We start from the raw sequence: 17,133 nt of genomic DNA, 5'->3' as shown, positions 1-17,133 counted from the left end.
AGGGGAAATAACTTCTCAGCAACTATCCCGTCAAACCCTCTCAGAATCTTAGGTCTTTCAATAACCTCTCCCTCATTCTCATATGTATAGGATCAAACTGCTCAATGTCTCTTTGTATATTAAATCTATTTATTCCAGGAATAATTTCAGGATAAAACTAAGATGGCACTGAGTTGTGACCTCCATTGAGCCATAGCTCAGATTTAGTTGTTTTTTAATTGTTTAATTTTTAACTGTTATTTAGGTTCAAAAGGATGGTTTTGAGCAGAGAAAGAGGAGTTAAGGGTTAGGTTAGGGAAGTTAGCCCAGAGTCTAAGTCTCTCCTCCACTTTCAAAGACCATTAACGTGGACGTGGGACATCTGCGGTCAGATGTCGGTTGGGCAGAAAGTGGATGAGGTCACTTACAGGTCAGTGAGTTCCAGAGTGGGAGTTCCATGCAAGCAGGAGAAGTGAGTTCCAACAAACCCTGACTTCATGAATCGGTGAGACCGTAGTTTGTGGCCCAGAGTTCGGGTTCCTGGCATTAGCAATACAGACTTTGAGGACTGATGTTCAGTGATTGGCATGTCCTGAGATCAGTACTAAAATTACTATTCCAAGGACAAAGCAGAAGTCCATAAGTCAAGGCCCACAAGCCGGAACTCTGTCTGCGAATCCGCTGGAGAGGTTGAAGCCTGGTGTCTGCAGGCCCAAGTCTTTGTCCACTGGAGGCCTATTCTGGGTTTAAAGGACCGTGTTTGTGCATGGGTGGGAGGCAGGAACAGGGCTTGTTTCTGCAGTTGTTGTTTGTTGCTGGGGTGTTCTGTGTTGTTCTGCCAAGCATTGTGGGCATGTTATGTTGGCTCCAGAATATGTGTCGCTATCTGCGGGCTTCCCCAGCACACCCTTGGGTGTGTTGGTTGTTAACGTAAATGGCACATTTCACTGTATATTTCAATGTGCACGTGACAGTTAAACCTTCTATCTTGAAAATTGAATAAACTGAGTGAACCTGTTTTGCACTCTTTAACACAAATACAGGCTGAGTACCCCTTATCCAAAACTCCAAAATCTGAAAACCTTCAAATTGGAAATTTTTTTGTGCACTGAGATGCCACAAATAGAAAATTATTCCCTCACACCATTTTTGAAAGAAATTTCCATTATATCTATAAAGTTCCTTTTCCTGACTGAATGGACAGGGTTATACTCACCTCAGACTGGCAGGTGTATAGAGAAATGCAGACCACATCCTCTCGTGGGTCAACTCAAGTCCCACTTCTACGCCTCTGTACTGGGGCATGGAAATTGGAGACAAAATGAAGGACAGGTGCTGGTGCAACTGAACTCTGACCTCTTACCCTACCACTGGACTCACCAGGTGTCCAGAACCAGATGTACTTCACAACCATTTCCTCAGTACGATGCCCGTCACGTCTGGCATAAATTGTCTTGTCAAACTTGTGTTCTTTATTTTGCTTCATTGTACTTTATTTTAATTAATTTCTGGACATTGAAATATATTTAAATACATTTATTATTTTATATTTTTAGTGTCTTAAAGGTTTAAAGTTCAAAGTAAATTTATTATCAAATTCAGTTTATTATCAAAGTACATATATGCCAACATGTACAACCCCGAGATTCATTTTCTTGCAGGCATACTCAATAAATCCATAGAATAACAACCACAATAGAATCAATGAAAGACCGCTCCATCTTGGGCATTCAACCAGTGTGCAAAAGACAACAAACTGTGCAAATACAAAAAGAAAGAAGGAAATAATAATCAATAAATAAATAAATATTGAGAACATGAGATGAAGAGTCCTTGAAAGTGAGTCCATTGGTTGAGGGAACATTTCAATGATGGAGCAAGTGAAGCTGAATGAAGAAGTTCAGCAAGTGAACCTCTTTGGTTCAAAAGCCTGATGGTTGAGGGGTAATAACTGTTCCTGAACCTGGTGGTGTGAATCTTGAGACTCCTGTACCTTCTTCCTGACGTCAGCAGTGAGAGGAGAGCATGTTCTGGGTGGTAGGGGTCCCTGATGTTTTCCTTCAACAGCACTCTGTGTAGATGTGCTCAATGCTGGAGAGGGCTTTACCTGTGTTGGACTGGGCTGTATCCACTACTTTTGGTAGGATTTTCTATTCAAAGGACATTGGTGTTTCCATACCAGACTGTGACGCAGCCAGTCATTATACTGTCCGCTACACATCTTTTGTCCTGACAACAAATTTCATGATATACACCAGTGAATATACATCTGATTCTGACTTTTATGAGCTGCAACATTTAAAAAGAAATAACATACTGTTTTTCTCCCCATCATTCTTCATACCAAAGTGGCTAATTTCATATTTCCATCTGCAAATTTCTGGTTCATTTATTAATAGATCTTCATTCTTCTGCATGCTCTTGCTTATATAGCTATCTTTGTACAAGCAGCGAGTAATTTATAGCACGTTTAATCTTTCCATTCACGTCATTAATACAGATTGTAAATAGATAATACTCTAGGATTGATCCCTGTGGCTCTCTACTAGCTAATCCAAAAATGACCTATTTCCCTAATGTAAACACGAGGAATTCTGCAGATGCTGGAAATTCAAGCAACACACATCAAAGTTGCTGGTGAACACAGCAGGCCAGGCAGCAACTTTGATGTGTGTTGCTATTTCCCTAACTCTGTTTTTTGTTAATGAGTTAATCCAATATCCATTCAAAGATTCACAGTACATTTATTATCAAAGAATTTATAAATTATACAACTTGAGATTTGTTTCCTCACAGTTAGCCACAAAGCACAAAACCCGAAAGAACCCAATTAACGAAAAAAAATAAAAGACCAACAGCCCTTGCACAAGAGAAAGAAAAAAAAGCACAAATCCTGCAAACAACTGAAGTGAACAACAATATTCAGAACCAAATTGAGTCCTCAGATCTGAATCCCAGAACAGTCTGGAATAGGCCCAAAGACTTGCTTATCAGTTCATCCTATTAGCCAGTGGAGCACAACAACAAGAGAGTCTTTCATAGCCTCAGCGCCATGGAGAAAGGAGTGACTATTGTGGAGAATGAGCAAATTTGGCTCGCTTTGGATCCTGACACACTGTCTTTTCAGTCTGTGTGGGCTGGTGTTTAAATTGAACAAACAATGGAACAGCAAAAGGCTTTGGCACCCTAGAGAGAGGAGTGAACTCCCCAGAGAGGGAATAAAATTGGCTTTCACATCCGATCTGGGCTATCGTTTAAATTGTCTAAATAGCAGATCGTATCTTGCATGAGGATCTGGCTACTGCAAAGGGCTCGGGACCTAGACCACACCGTCCAATACATTATCCCAACGCTTCTTTCAAGCTCAATAACCTTTTACGTGACAGTTTAGATTAGATTAGATTATGAGGACACACAGTCCTCTTTTATTGTCATTTAGTAATGCATGCATTAAGAAATGATACAATTTGTTCCTCCAGAATGATATCACAGAAACACAAGACAAACCAAGACTAAAAAAAACTGACAGAAACCACATAATTATAACAAATAGTTATAACAGTGCAAAGCAATACCGTGAGACCATGGGCATGGTAAAAAAAATGTCTCAAAGTCTTTCGAAAGTTCCATCACCTCACGCAGAAGGTTGAAGAGAGAAATTCTCCCTGCCATGAGCTTCCAGTACTGCAAACTTGCCAATGCAGCATCCTGGAAGCACCCGACCACAATCCAACTTTGAGACCGTCCGAAGACTTCTAGCCTCCGACCAGACCTCCGACACCGAGCACCATCTCTGCTGAGCGATTCGACCCCGGCCCCGGCAACAGGCAATAGGCAAAGCCGAGGATTTGGGGCCTTCCCCTCCGGAGATTCTCGATCGCACAGTAACAGTGGCAGTGAAGCAGGCATTTCAGAAGTTTCTCCAAATGTTCCTCTGTGCTTCTCACGTCCGTTTCCATCAAATCAGGATTGTGCACGGCCCCTATTTAACAAATATGTTATCAATTCGGAGCGGCCACGCATGCTGCGTCGCACCACCATCTTCTCCTCCCCTCCTATCAGATACTTTCTGGAAATCCAAGTTCACTACATCTCGTGTTTTTTCATTCATGCTCTCTGCTACATTCTTGAAGAACTCCAGCACTAATTGATTTTTAAACTGATCTGCTATTATCCTTAATATTGGTTTTCAGCATGATCTTATTATCCTCAGCTTCGTCCACAAAGCAAAAAAATTGGCTGAAGATTGAGAGAACCATATCTTTTGTCTCAACACTAAATTCCAATTTCATCCGGAATCATCTGGTAGGAATAATTGGTTTACTTTTAGCCTTGAGAAAGTGAAGCAAAATATTCAGCCCCCATATGAGGCTTAAACCTCACATGACCATCCTTATGCAAAAGAACAGTGCAATTGTTAGTGCAGTCCCGGTATTCTCTCAACCTTCCCTCTGTTTATATTTCTAATCATCTTTACAGTCCAGCTTGTACAATGTTGAAAACTCCCAGCATATTTGTGGCTTGTTAGAATGAGTAGTTATAAGAGTATAGAACATTCCCTGAATATAAGACAGACTCTACCTTTTATTGCCTTGCACTTATTCTCTGCACTTTCTCTGTAACTGCAGCTACTCTGTATTCTGTCATTGCTTTGCCTTGTACTAGCTCAATGCACTGATGTGATGAGATGATCCTTATGGATGGCATGAAAAACACAAAGTTTTTCACTGTATGTACGTACATGTGACAAAGACAAACCAATTTACCATTTTGGTTTCCTCCCAATGTATTGAGTTTAATGTTGTCATGTTTCAGGATAGATTCTGAACTACATACCTTCATAGGTCTTTTCTATTATGAACTTTCCTTTGCCTTGCGCTCTGTTCTGAACAAAGTATCGATTTTAGGAGTTAGACACAATCAAGAAATCTACGCTGAGAAAAGTCCATAAAAATGTAAAAATTCAGTTATGGACAATAATCCAAAATTTAAACAGAAAATAGCACTCCAATTAAAAATCAAACCATGGTAATACAAGTTTATATTCTGAGTTGTGTCCAGTTAAAAGATCAAATTCCAAGACCAAATATGATACCTTTATGAATTCAGAAGCACCGAAGCCTAAAGACAAATCAAATTGGTCTGTTTTAAACCCAGACCCCATCTTATGTGCTAAAAACTGAAGGAGCAGTGGAAGTAAACTAACTGGAAAAACATGGGTTATTGGTGACTGCATCACATAATACGTATTGGGGTAACATAAGACCATTCAGCTTTTTCCAGTTAATTTCCTTAATTTGTTCACAGAGCACAGGCATTGTAGGCAATGTCAATATTTACTGTCCATCCCTAAATATTCCTTGAACTAAGAGGCAATTCCATATCAGCCAGTAAAGCACTGTATCATTATTAATATTAAAACTAGCCTGCCTTTGTAAAAAAAAATCTAGATTCATTTAATTACTTGAATTTATACTCAGTGGCCACTTCATTAGTATGTCCTGTACCTAATAAAGTAGCTATTGAACGTATGTTCGTGGTCTTCTGCAACTGTAGCCCATTCACTTTAAGGTTTGGTGTGTTGTGCCTTCAGAGATGTGCTTCTACACAGCACTGTGTGGTTACTAGGGTTACTGTCACCTTCCTGTCAACTGAACCACTCTTGCCACTCTCCTTTGAGCTCTCTTATTAACAAAATGTGTTTATCCACATAACTGCTGCTCACTGGATGATTTCTCTTTTTGCACCATTCTCTGTAAACTCTAGAGACTACTGTGTGTGAAATCCCAGGAGATCAGTAATTTCTGAAATACTCAAACCACCCTTTCTGGCACAAACAATCATTCCATGGTTAAAGTCACTTCAATTACATTTCTTTTCCACTCTTATGTTCAGTCTGAACAAAAAATGAACTCCTTGACCACTTCTGCATGCCTTTATGCCTTGAGTTGCTGCCACATCACTGGGCAATTAGATATTTGCAGTAACGGGCAGGTTACCGGTGTACCTAATAGAGTGAACACTGTAATAGCGAAATCCGAAACTTCAGCCACTGCATCAATATTTCTGCTACACCACTGTTCATTACCCAGAGCAGCAAATTATGTTAGTGGTATGATCCTGTCCTAAATGTGTCAATATAGTTGTTATGATGCATCTAGTGTGGCAGTGTAGTGGGTGGTGCTTGTCGCTCTCACTTTTCAGAGAAAAGGAGAGCAGAATGTGTAAGTCTCTCCCTGCCAGTACATAGCCTCTCCAACAGCAAGCCTCATGTAGTGCCTCCTCACTGGTGACACACGGAAACTGAACTCCTTTCGCACTCAGGCTGAACTACAGAAGATGGGGAGGAGAGCTGACCTCTGCACACAGAGCACGTAGACCCACCAGTGTGTGGACCAGCTATGGGTAAGTAGTCCCACTGCCTTGTGGGCAGATTTGGGAGAGACAAAGACTACAGGACTAAACCCGGACAGCAAATCCAGAGTGGAGCCCCTAATGACTGAACATCATTGAACATCCCACAGCCAAACTGGTAAATAATCCAAATCTACACTGCCTGTAAATGATTCATAATTCTTTAATCCATGCATACTCAGGAGTCTGTCTAAAAGCTTCTTAAATGCCACTATTGTATCTGCTTCCATCACTTCTTGCCGACAGCCCATCCTGTGTAACAAAAACTCACCCTGTACATCTCCTTTAAACCTTTCCCCTTTCACTTTAAGTGCATGACCTCTAGTATTTGACATCTGAGGAAAATAATATGACTGTCTACCCTGTCTCTGTCTCTCATAATATTCTAAAATTTTATTCCTCGGCCTCTGATGTCCCAGAGAAAACCAAAGTTTGTCCAAACTCTCCTTATAGTTCATGCCCTGTAATTCAGGCAGCATCCTTGTAAATCTCTTCTGCACCATTTCCAAAGCTTCCACATTCTTTCTGTAATGGGGTGACCAGAATTGCACACATTCCATGTGTGACCTAAAAAGTTTTACATAACTGCAAAAACTAACTTCCTAACCAACACCCCAACCAATGAAGGCCAGCATGCCATACCCCTTCTTTACCACACTGTTTACTTCAGTGGCTATTTTCAGGTAACCATGGACCTGGGATCCAAGATCCCTCTGTACGTCAATGCTGCTAAAGGTCTTGCCATTAGCTGAATACTTTCGCCTTGCGTTTGGTCTCCAAAAGTACAACATCTCACTACATGAAATGCTGGAGAAACTTAGCAGGCCAGGTAGCATCTATGGAAAAGAGTAAGGAGTTGATGCTTCAGGCCGAGACCCTTCATCAGGATTTTTCTCTTGTTTGTGACATCTCACACTTGTCTGGATTAAACAACTTTGCCATTTTTCTGCCCATACCTGTAATTTTCTACATCCTGTTGTATCCTTTGACAACCTTCTTCACCATCCACCACTCTGTGTTGTATAAAATCTTACTAACTCAACTATTCACATTTTCATCCACCAAGTTATTTATATATAACACAAATAACAAAGCTCACAGCACTAACCTATGTAGAACACCACTTGGGCTGGACTTCCAGCCAGAAAAAAATCCAGCTACCTCCACCTTCTGCCTTCTATAGGCAAGCCGATTCTGAATTCAAACTACCAACGTGAGGGAAAGAGTGCTATAAGGAAACTCTTAATTCTAATAATTTCCTGTACAATTCCATCTTCTAGTGGCTTTGACTTGAATTGAATTGACTTTATTACTTACCTCCTTCATATACATGAGGAGTAAAAATCTTTACATTACGTCTCCATCTAATTGTGCAATGTGTAATTTATAGTAATTTATAATAAACATTATGTACTACAGGATAGTCAATATAACATAGAAATACAGTTACGTCCGCATGAATTAAGCAGTCTGATGGCTTGGTGGAAGAAGCCTGTCGATCCTGGCTTTTACGCTACGGTACCATTTCCCAGATGGTAGCTGCTGGAACAGTTTGTGGTTGGGTGACTTGGGTCCCCAGTGATCCTTCAGGCCCTTTTTACACAGCTGTCTTTGTAAATGACAGGAGGAGAAGATGGCGGCACACTGCGCGTGCGCAGCTCTCCGGTGAAAAATGATATCGTATCTGTTAAATAGGGGCTGTGGACAATTCTGATTTGATGGAGAATGGACGTGAAAGCACAGAGGAACATCTGGACGAATTTCTGAAACGCCTGTTCGCTGCTGTTGTTACTGCGCGATCGGGAATCTTTCGGAGGGAAGGCCTCAAAATCCCCAGCTTTGCCTGCTGTTGGCGACCGAGAAGGAGGTCAAATCGTTTGGACAGAGATAGCGCTCAGTACTCAGTGTCGGAGAGCTGATCAGAGCTCGAAGTTTTCGGATGACTCAGAGTCAGATTGTGGTCGGCATGGCAGGGAGAGTTTTTCTTCCTTCTCCCATCTGCGTGAGATGTGGGACATTTGAGAGACCCTGAACTTTTACTGTGCTCATGGACTTCTTCATCAAGTTATGGTATTGTTGCACTGTTGTAACTATATGTTATAATTATGTGGTTTTGTCAGTTTTTTCAGTCTTGGTTTATCCTGTGTTTTGTGATATCACACCGGAGGAAATAATGTATCATTTCTTAATATATGCATTACTAAATGGCAATAAAAGAGGACTACTTGTCTTCATAATCATCATCATCAAATGTCCTGAATAGTGGGAAGTTTACATCTACAGATGTGTTGGGCTGTCCACACCACCCTCTGCAGAGTCTGCAGTTACCATGCCTTTAACTGCTAAGTTGGGGAAATGATAAACCAAGTCATGGACAGTAGTCTTAAGAAATCAATTGCTTAGACATCATACACATGCACTGAATTATAAGTGGAGCTGGCAATTATATATGGAGTTCAAATTAGCTGATAACTAATGATGTTTACCCTTTGTTGGCCATTCTGTAACTGATGTTAAACCTTGCCATTGAGAGCGCAGAATTGTCTGAATATAACTGGAGTACAAATTTTCCAAACTAATCATCACAGCAGATACCTTGTGGAGATTGGAATATGCAGAGATCACAATAATAGTAAGTTATGGTCCACAGAGGGGAAGATAATGAATTAAAATCAGGAAAATGCTGGAAAAGTCTGTAGGTCAGGCAGCATCCCTGGAAAGAGAAATAGGTGCTGCCTGACCTGCTGTGCTTCTCAACATTCCCAGTGTTTAATTCAGTTTTCCAATATTTCTTTTTTATTTCAAAATAAACAATTTCCCTGTCACAGAAGTGGAAGTATGGGAGTTACAAAAGAGACTGCATTCTGAGGCAATTATGAGTTATTATTACGGTCAGTAGATGGACATGTATCTGAATGAACTCATTAAGTGGTTTTATTGAAGGTACAACAAATTGTCTACCAAATAAGAATGCAGACCTTGAGGTCATGGTAGTGAGTCCAGAAGAAACGCAAAATAAAATTATTAAAGAAGATCTCCTTGCTAAACACACAGCTATAGAGAATATGAAAGCAGTGGATAAAGATTTGCCTGGTATAAATAGAGATCGAGCTGCAGATGCATCACTTGCGAGGACTACAGAACACAATCTCCTAAAGCATGACTCTATGTATATTAATGGTGTACAGAATCATTTCAGCAAGTTAATATAAATTATAATGAGAAAGAGAATAACTTCTCGTTTACAGCTAATCCAAGTAGTTAGAAATAAAGCATTAGAACAGACTGGACAATAGAAGAATTAAAATCTGCAAGAAATCATACCAGATACTGGTGCACAAATTGATTCATTTCTGCTTGAGCTAATTAAGAGCACCTGAAGAAATGACCAAATCTCTTCTGCTCACCACGTAGTTCCAAAGAAAACAGCTTAAGTTTGTAGTTTACTAAAAGGGCATTTTTAAAAAAAAGGTTATGGAATTGACATGACAATGAAGTATGACTTATAACATTTCTTCTACACTACTGCATAAGCAAAGCTTGCACTCCATAACAAGACACACTACTGAAAAAATATTGATAATGGGATACATTTGAGACTTATTCAGCCCAGGTTAGAATGAAAACTGGAGGAAAGGCAGTTCATGATTAAATTTGCAAGGAGTAAAGATATGTATGATGGTGTTTGCATACTGAGATGGTCCTAAGAATTATCTTGTGAAGATTACTGAGAAATTCAAATAACTTCTTGAGGATGCTTGCTCCGAGTGCAAGTGAACCAGAAGAACAGTGAAGATTGGTCTGTAATCGATTGTGTTACACATGTTCAAGGAGAATCACATGTCATATTTGTAACAAAAGCTGAGACGGATGGTACTCCAGTAACACTAATAGCTCAACAGAAATAGTATCAATATTGTGAAGATCAGAATGTGTGATTAAGTTCCTCATGTCTCAATTGTAGCAGTATCTAAACTTTGTGAAAGACTTTGCAGCAGATTGAGAACACACTGTACACTGGGGGTCGCCAACCCGTCGATCGCGATCGACCGGTCGATCTTTGAGACTTTCCCAGTAGATCCCGAAGAAAAATCAAAAATAAATACACAAATACTGTTGTAATGTGAGCATTATAAAAGTAATACTAATTAGGATAACGGTAATATAGCAATATTTTCGCTAAAAAGCTGTTTGTAAAGAGAGATTGTTTCCGGGTTGCGGGGGTTTAGTTCCGTTCTTTCTGCCCAGTGTGCATGTGTGCAGTTCCCCCGCCACGCACCACGTTTTCAGCGTAGCCTGTGCTGCATCAAAGTGACCAATCAGATTAGGTAAGGGTACAGACTGTTGCAAACATCAATATATGACAGTGTCCCCAACCTCCGGGCCGCGAAGCATGCAGGGGTGCACCGGTAGTCGGGATGCACACAGCACATCTTTAAGAAAAAAAGCCGAAATAAACAAGCTAATTAATTAGGTGAATGTCGGCTCAGATCAGAGGTGACGCATTCGGCAGTCACTCGTGATACCCTGATAGCATAGCGGAGGCTCCACGAAAGAAGGTGAAAACCTACAAATTCCATCCAGAATGGGAAGAGGAATTTCTATTTACCTTGGTGAAAGACAAGTGTGTTTGTATGTTGTGCCACCAAACACAAGCACTGACTAAAAGAGGGAATCTGGAGCGGCACCACAACACCAACCACCAGGAATTTAAAGACGCCTACCCCCCAAAGAGCGCAATTCATGCCTGGAAAGTTGAGCTGAAATCGGGGTTGAAGGCCCAGCAATCGTTTTTCACAAATCATGCTGCTCAAAATAAGGCTGCTATTGAAGCATCATTTCGTGTAAGTCACCTTTTGGCTAAACACAAGAAGCCTTTTACAGATGGCGATTTATTCAAGGAAACAATGGTCATTACTGCAGAGACTGCTTTTAATGACTTTAAAAACAAAAACAGCATCACAACCGCAATACATAATATACCGTTTGGCCCTGCAACAGTGACAAGGAGGGTAGAATCACTGTCAGAGGACGTGGATCGACTTGTCACACTGTGAATATTTTTCACTACAGTTCGATGAATCCCTGGATGTAATGCAAACAGCTCAGCCTGTTGTATTTGTCAGAATGGCTTTCCAGGATTTTACAATAAAGGAGGACTTCCTCACTCTTTTGCAATTAAAGGAAAGAACGAGAGGTGAGGATATTTACAATGAGTTTTAAAAAAGTATGTCTGTGAAAATGACATCCCCATTCATAAACTGGTGGCAATTACTACTGATGGGGCCCCAGCAATGTGCGGTCTGTACGTTAGTTTTATAGCACTGAAAGTCAGTGCCTACTTCAGGTTAACTTATCTATGTGAAATTGCATTTTCACAGATGAAAATTATTAAATCTAAGTACAGGAGCTGACTTACTGACAGACACCTCACTAGGGTTGCCAACTTTCTCACTCCCAAATAAGGGACAAAAGTAGCAGTCAAATCCCGGGACATTTGTGTTTACCCCGAGAAAGACTACGAAGCCTTGCACGGGCACCTGTGTGTGCATTCGTGATGTGCCGATTTTTTTTACCCCACGAATCAGTTTTGGCTTAATTTTCATTATTTCTACTTTATATAGGCTGTGTATTTATCATATCATTCCTGCTTTTACTATATATTACTGTTATTTTAGGTTTTATGTGTTATTTGGTATGATTTGGTAGGTTTTTTTTGGGTCTGCGAACACTCAAAATTTTTTTCCATATAAATTAATAGTAATTGCTTCTTCGGCGTAAAGCATTTCAGCACAAAAGGTTTCATAGGAATGTTCTACCTTAGCGGGGGAAATACGGGACAGTTGGCAACCCTACACCTCACAGACTGTCTCAGACTGGCTGTCTGTAGTTATGAGCCAAATTTCAGGGAACTAGCAGAAAGTATTCAGCCCTAGTCATCACACTGAGTGCAACAGTCAATTTTTATTCATTTATTTTTCGTGTTGAAATAAAATTAAATAATGAAACTTAGAATTAAAGGTGTGAGGTATTGTAATATTCTTAAAGAAAGACAGCTATGGCCTGTTTGATATGCTAGTTACAGTGTTTTCTTGTTTGAATTAATTTGAAAGTTTGACAAAAGTATTTTGTGTAACTCAAATACAATTCACCCAAATAAAAGGCCTCAAATTGGAAGTACAATCTGAGCTGTTTTTTCTCTGAACGATTTAGTAGGTAGATCTTGCCTTTCACTGAGGTCAAAGTAGGAGATCCACTACTGTGCACCCATATTGTACAGCAGTAAAGTGTAAGGATTAGAAGTGCTGTGGAGAAGCAGCTGGGGCTTCACAAGCCGGTGAAATGGAATGTGAAGTCTACTGGCCCAGACAGTGAGTCTCAAAGTATAATTCTTCAAGCATGGAGGGCAAATAAAAAAGTGGTATTGACCTCAGGGGTAATCACATCAGAGATAGTATTTTGGAGTGAAATATGCTAGATAAATTGTTTAATTAAAAAGGATAGATTTAATATACACCGAGTTTATGTTTGTGCTCTTCTGCTTCAAGGTTCAGCATGATGTGCATTCAGAGATGCTCTTCTGCTTGTTGTGATGCAGTTAGGATTATGAGGACATGCAGTCCCCTTTTATTGTCATTTAGTAATGCATGCATTAAGAAATGATAAAAATGTTTTTCCAGAATGATGTCATGAAAACTGACTTAAAAACTAACAAAACCCATATAATTATAACATATAATTACGACAGTGCAAAGCAATACTGTAATTTGATAAGAACAGACCACGGCACAGTTAAAGTCTCAGAGTCTCTTGAAAGTCCCATCATCTCACACAGACGGTAAACCTCCAGCGCCACCAACTTGCCGATGCAGCATTCCGGAAGCATCCGACCACAGCCCGACTCCGAGTCCGTCTGAAAAACTCCGAGCCTCCGATCACCTATTCGACACCGAGCACCGAACACCATCTCTGCCGAGCGTTTCGACCCCGGCCCCGGCAACAGGCGATACGCAAAGCCGAGGATTTGGGGCCTTCCGCTCCGGAGATTCTCGATCGCACAGTAGCAGCGGCAGCGAAGCAGGCATTTCAGAAGTTGCTCCAGATGTTCCCCTGCGCTTTCTCACGGCTGTCCCCATCAAATCCGGATTGTGCACGGCCCCCTAGTTACACATATCGATATTCATTCTGAACGGCTGTGCGCGCTGCATCGCGCCGCCATCGTCTCCTCCCTCCAATTTATTTGAGTTACTGTCACCTTCCTGTCAGTCTGAACATTCATCTCCTGTCTCTCTTATTAACAAGCCATTTTCACCCACAGAACTGCTGCTCACTGGATCTATTTTTTCGTTTCTCACACCATTCCCTATAGACCCTAGAGACTGTTCTGCATGAAAGTCCCAGAAGATCAGCAGTTTCTGAGATAATCAAACCACCCCATCTGGTACCAACAATCACATTTCACATTGCTTCCCCATTCTGATGTTTGGTCAGTACAGCAACTGTACCTCTTATGCACTGAGTTGCTGCCACATGATTGGCTGATTAGATATTGTATTAATGAGGTGGTGTACAGATGTACCCAATAAAGAGGCCACTGAGTGTGTATTCAAACTGTAGTACATACACATGCATTAAAAGAAACATACAATATCATATTCCCCTGCAGATTTGTAAGTAGAAGATTCTAAGTTGTTATCTTACCGTGTCAACTTCTTGTCCCCTTGCATAATATGATCCATTGAGTCTGCTCTGCCATTCCATCATGGCTGATTTATTATCCATCTCAACCTCATTCTCCTGTCTTCTCCCCGTAACGTCTGATGCCCTTACTAATCAAGAACCTACCAGACTCCGCTTTAATACCCAATGATCTTGCCTCCATAGCCATCTGTGGTAATGAATTCCACAGATCCACCACTTTCTGGCTAAAGAAATTCCTCCTCATCTCCATTCTGAAGAGACATCCTTGCATTCTGAGGCTAGGCCCTCTAGTCCTAGACTCCCTCACTATGTCCACTCTATCTTGCCTTTCAATATTTGATAGGTTTCAACGAACTCCACCCTCATCTTCTAAGCTCCAGAGCTGCTCCTCATTCCCGGGATTATGATCGTGAACCTCCTCTCAACCCTCTCCAATGCCTGCACATCCCTTCTTGGATAAGGGGCTTAAAACTGCCCACAATACTCCAAGTGCAGCTTGACCAATGCCTTATAAAGCCTCAGCATTATATCCTTGCTTTTATATTCTAGTCCTCTAGAAATGAAGCTAACATTTCATTTGTCTTCCTCACCACCAACTCAACCTGCAAGTTAAATCTTTTAAGCACAAACTAGAGAAAATCTGCAGATGCTGGAAATCCAAGCAACACACACAAAATGCTGGAGGAACTCAGGAGGCCAGGCAGCATTTATGGAAAAGACAGTCGACATTTTGGGCAGAGAACCTTCAGCAGGAGGGTCTTGGCCTGAAGTGTTGACTTTACTCTTTTAATCTTTACTCAGTTAACCTTTAAGGCCTGCAGTAGGACTTTGAAGTTTCTTTGCACCTTTAATTTCTGAAAAAGTGCATTACCCTACATTTCCTGACAATGTATTCCATCTGCCACTTCCTTGACCATTCTCCTAATTTGCTTAAGTCTTTCTGCAGACTCCCTGTTTCCTTACACGACCTGCGCTTCCTCCTATCTTTGTATCGTCCACAAACCTGGCCAAAACCTATCAATTCCATCATCCAAATCATTGATACATAACACGAAAAGAAGTGGTCCCAGCACCAACTCCTGCTGAACACCACTAGTCACCAGCAGCCAACTAGAAAAGGCCCCCTTTATTCCTACTGTTTCTCACCTGCCAGTCATCCAATCTTCTGTCCATGCTAGTGCCTTTCTTGTAATATCATGGGCTCTTATAGGGAAAATCCATGCATTGTAGGGAAAGTGCTCCAGACCACTGTTACAGAATTATCCCAAACACAAAAATCATTATTTTTTCCCACCTGTGTGTGTCCTTCGATGTATAGTCAAGAAGTGGTGATTCTTAAATACTTTATCACAGTCTTTACATCTAGCTTCTATATCTGGATACTTCCTCTTTCGCCCTCGCTTCCGTACTTTCTCTTCTTCTTCCTCCACCATTCCAAGTTTGTAGCCCATTAACTTAATGGGCCTTTGAATTCTACGGTTGCTATAGCGGCTGTGACCCACCAATGTTGCTATTCTACGTTCATAACCGTCTTGCAACGGGGACTCTGCACCTGTCCCAATATCGAGACAGGCTTCTGATTCTGATGGCTTCCTGCTTTGTTTCCCTGCACTGTTGTCCTTACAGTTTATTTTACAATTAATTTCTTCTGTGGCTTGTCCAAGTTTGTTTTGATGTTCCTGTGGGCCATTCAGAGGCGGCTCACTGTCAACATCATTGCTTTCTACTTGCACTTGCTCACATTTCCGGGGCCTTCCCCTCTTGCGTTTTGGCTTCGAAGGCTGATTATCATCAACACCGGGTTCCACGACGACCACCTTGATTCCATTGGAAGCTAGGGATACCTTAACATGCAAATGGTTATCTTGATAGTCTGAGTATGCCTTGATCAAATCATTCACTTTCAGAACCTCAGCTGTAGTCACAATATGCTGAATGGACCTTTCTGTGACATTCAGCCGACCGGTGTATATGAATTCCAGCACGGCTCTGAAGGTGTCTGCAGCCATTCCATCAAGCATGTAGATAGCCTGGCCTTGCTGGCTCTCTTCAGCGAACATCAGGGAAAAATATTCACTGCTGGCAGCAAGCAGTGCTTTGTGGGCTTTGAAGTGAACATCCTCAGCAATCAGAGTGATGTCACATAAAAAATCTCTCTTTCTTTGTTCTTCAAAATTCGTCAAAATAGTGTCTTTATAAGTCTTAGACTGGATGACAAGGGAAGAGGGAGGGACATCAGCCAATGTTTCAGTCATTTTAGTGATAATTAGTCAAATACGCATGGCATTCCTGGAAAACAAAGCAAACCACTTAATCACTCAAGTAATTAGCATACCTTTTTAAGTAATCTGTAAATTATACAATGGTGTTAGTTTACAATTATCACAAAAATATTGATGTGAATAGTAATATAAATACAAGATCACTATCATTGTTTTCTTTACAGTAGGACTGTTCCATGTCAGACAATGTGCATGAGACTTTTGTGTTATTTTTAGCTTACTAAACAGTCTTTCACTCTTCAGCACACCAGTTCTTTCAGTGGTTCATATTAAACAAGAGTTGAATAAAACATCTGAAATCATTAGAATCAAGGAGCTGCAACTTATGGACAGCATCAGTCTCCGGGCCAATCACATCCAGGCTAAGTGGAGCACCTGGAGAAATGGTAGCTATGAGCTGTTGAGGCAAAGTGTGGGATGCAAACATTGCAGGATGTCACTGAGAAAAGAACAAACTGAACAGGAACCAAGATATGGTCAAGGTACAAGATTTGGGGCTTGAGTTATCAGGAAAGATTGGATAAGGCTAGATCTGTTTCCCCTGGTAGGGTGTCTAAAACTAGAGCACATATGCTAAGAGCGTGAGAGTATGAGAGAGTGGGGAGTGGGGGGGGGTTGAGGGGCGGGAGAGGGGGAGAGGGGAGAGGGGAGAGGGGGAGGGGGAGAGGGGGAGAGGGGGAGGGGGAGAGGGGGAGAGGGGGAGGGGGAGAGGGGGAGAGGGGGAGAGGGGGAGAGGGGGAGGGGGAGAGGGGGAGGG

The 17,133-nt window shown here is 41.3% G+C and overlaps 1 protein-coding gene across 3 annotated transcripts in view; it reads right to left on the bottom strand.

Moving 5' to 3' along the window:
- Positions 1–17,133, bottom strand: part of zbtb24 (zinc finger and BTB domain containing 24) — a 63,310-nt gene that overhangs the window by 41,839 nt on the left and 4,338 nt on the right. For all 3 annotated transcript variants that reach the window (XM_063040774.1, XM_063040775.1, XM_063040776.1), the window contains exon 2: positions 15,389–16,383. In XM_063040774.1, the coding sequence (XP_062896844.1) occupies positions 15,389–16,349 (961 nt within the window). In that variant the 5' untranslated portion in view covers positions 16,350–16,383. The remainder of the gene's footprint in view (positions 1–15,388; positions 16,384–17,133) is intronic.

This window comes from Mobula hypostoma, chromosome 2 (genome assembly GCF_963921235.1).
Source record: "Mobula hypostoma chromosome 2, sMobHyp1.1, whole genome shotgun sequence".
In the NCBI taxonomy this organism is placed as follows: Eukaryota; Metazoa; Chordata; class Chondrichthyes; order Myliobatiformes; family Myliobatidae; genus Mobula; species Mobula hypostoma.
Note: the sequence above shows the minus strand (reverse complement) of the source record. Positions and strands in the feature narration are given on the sequence as shown.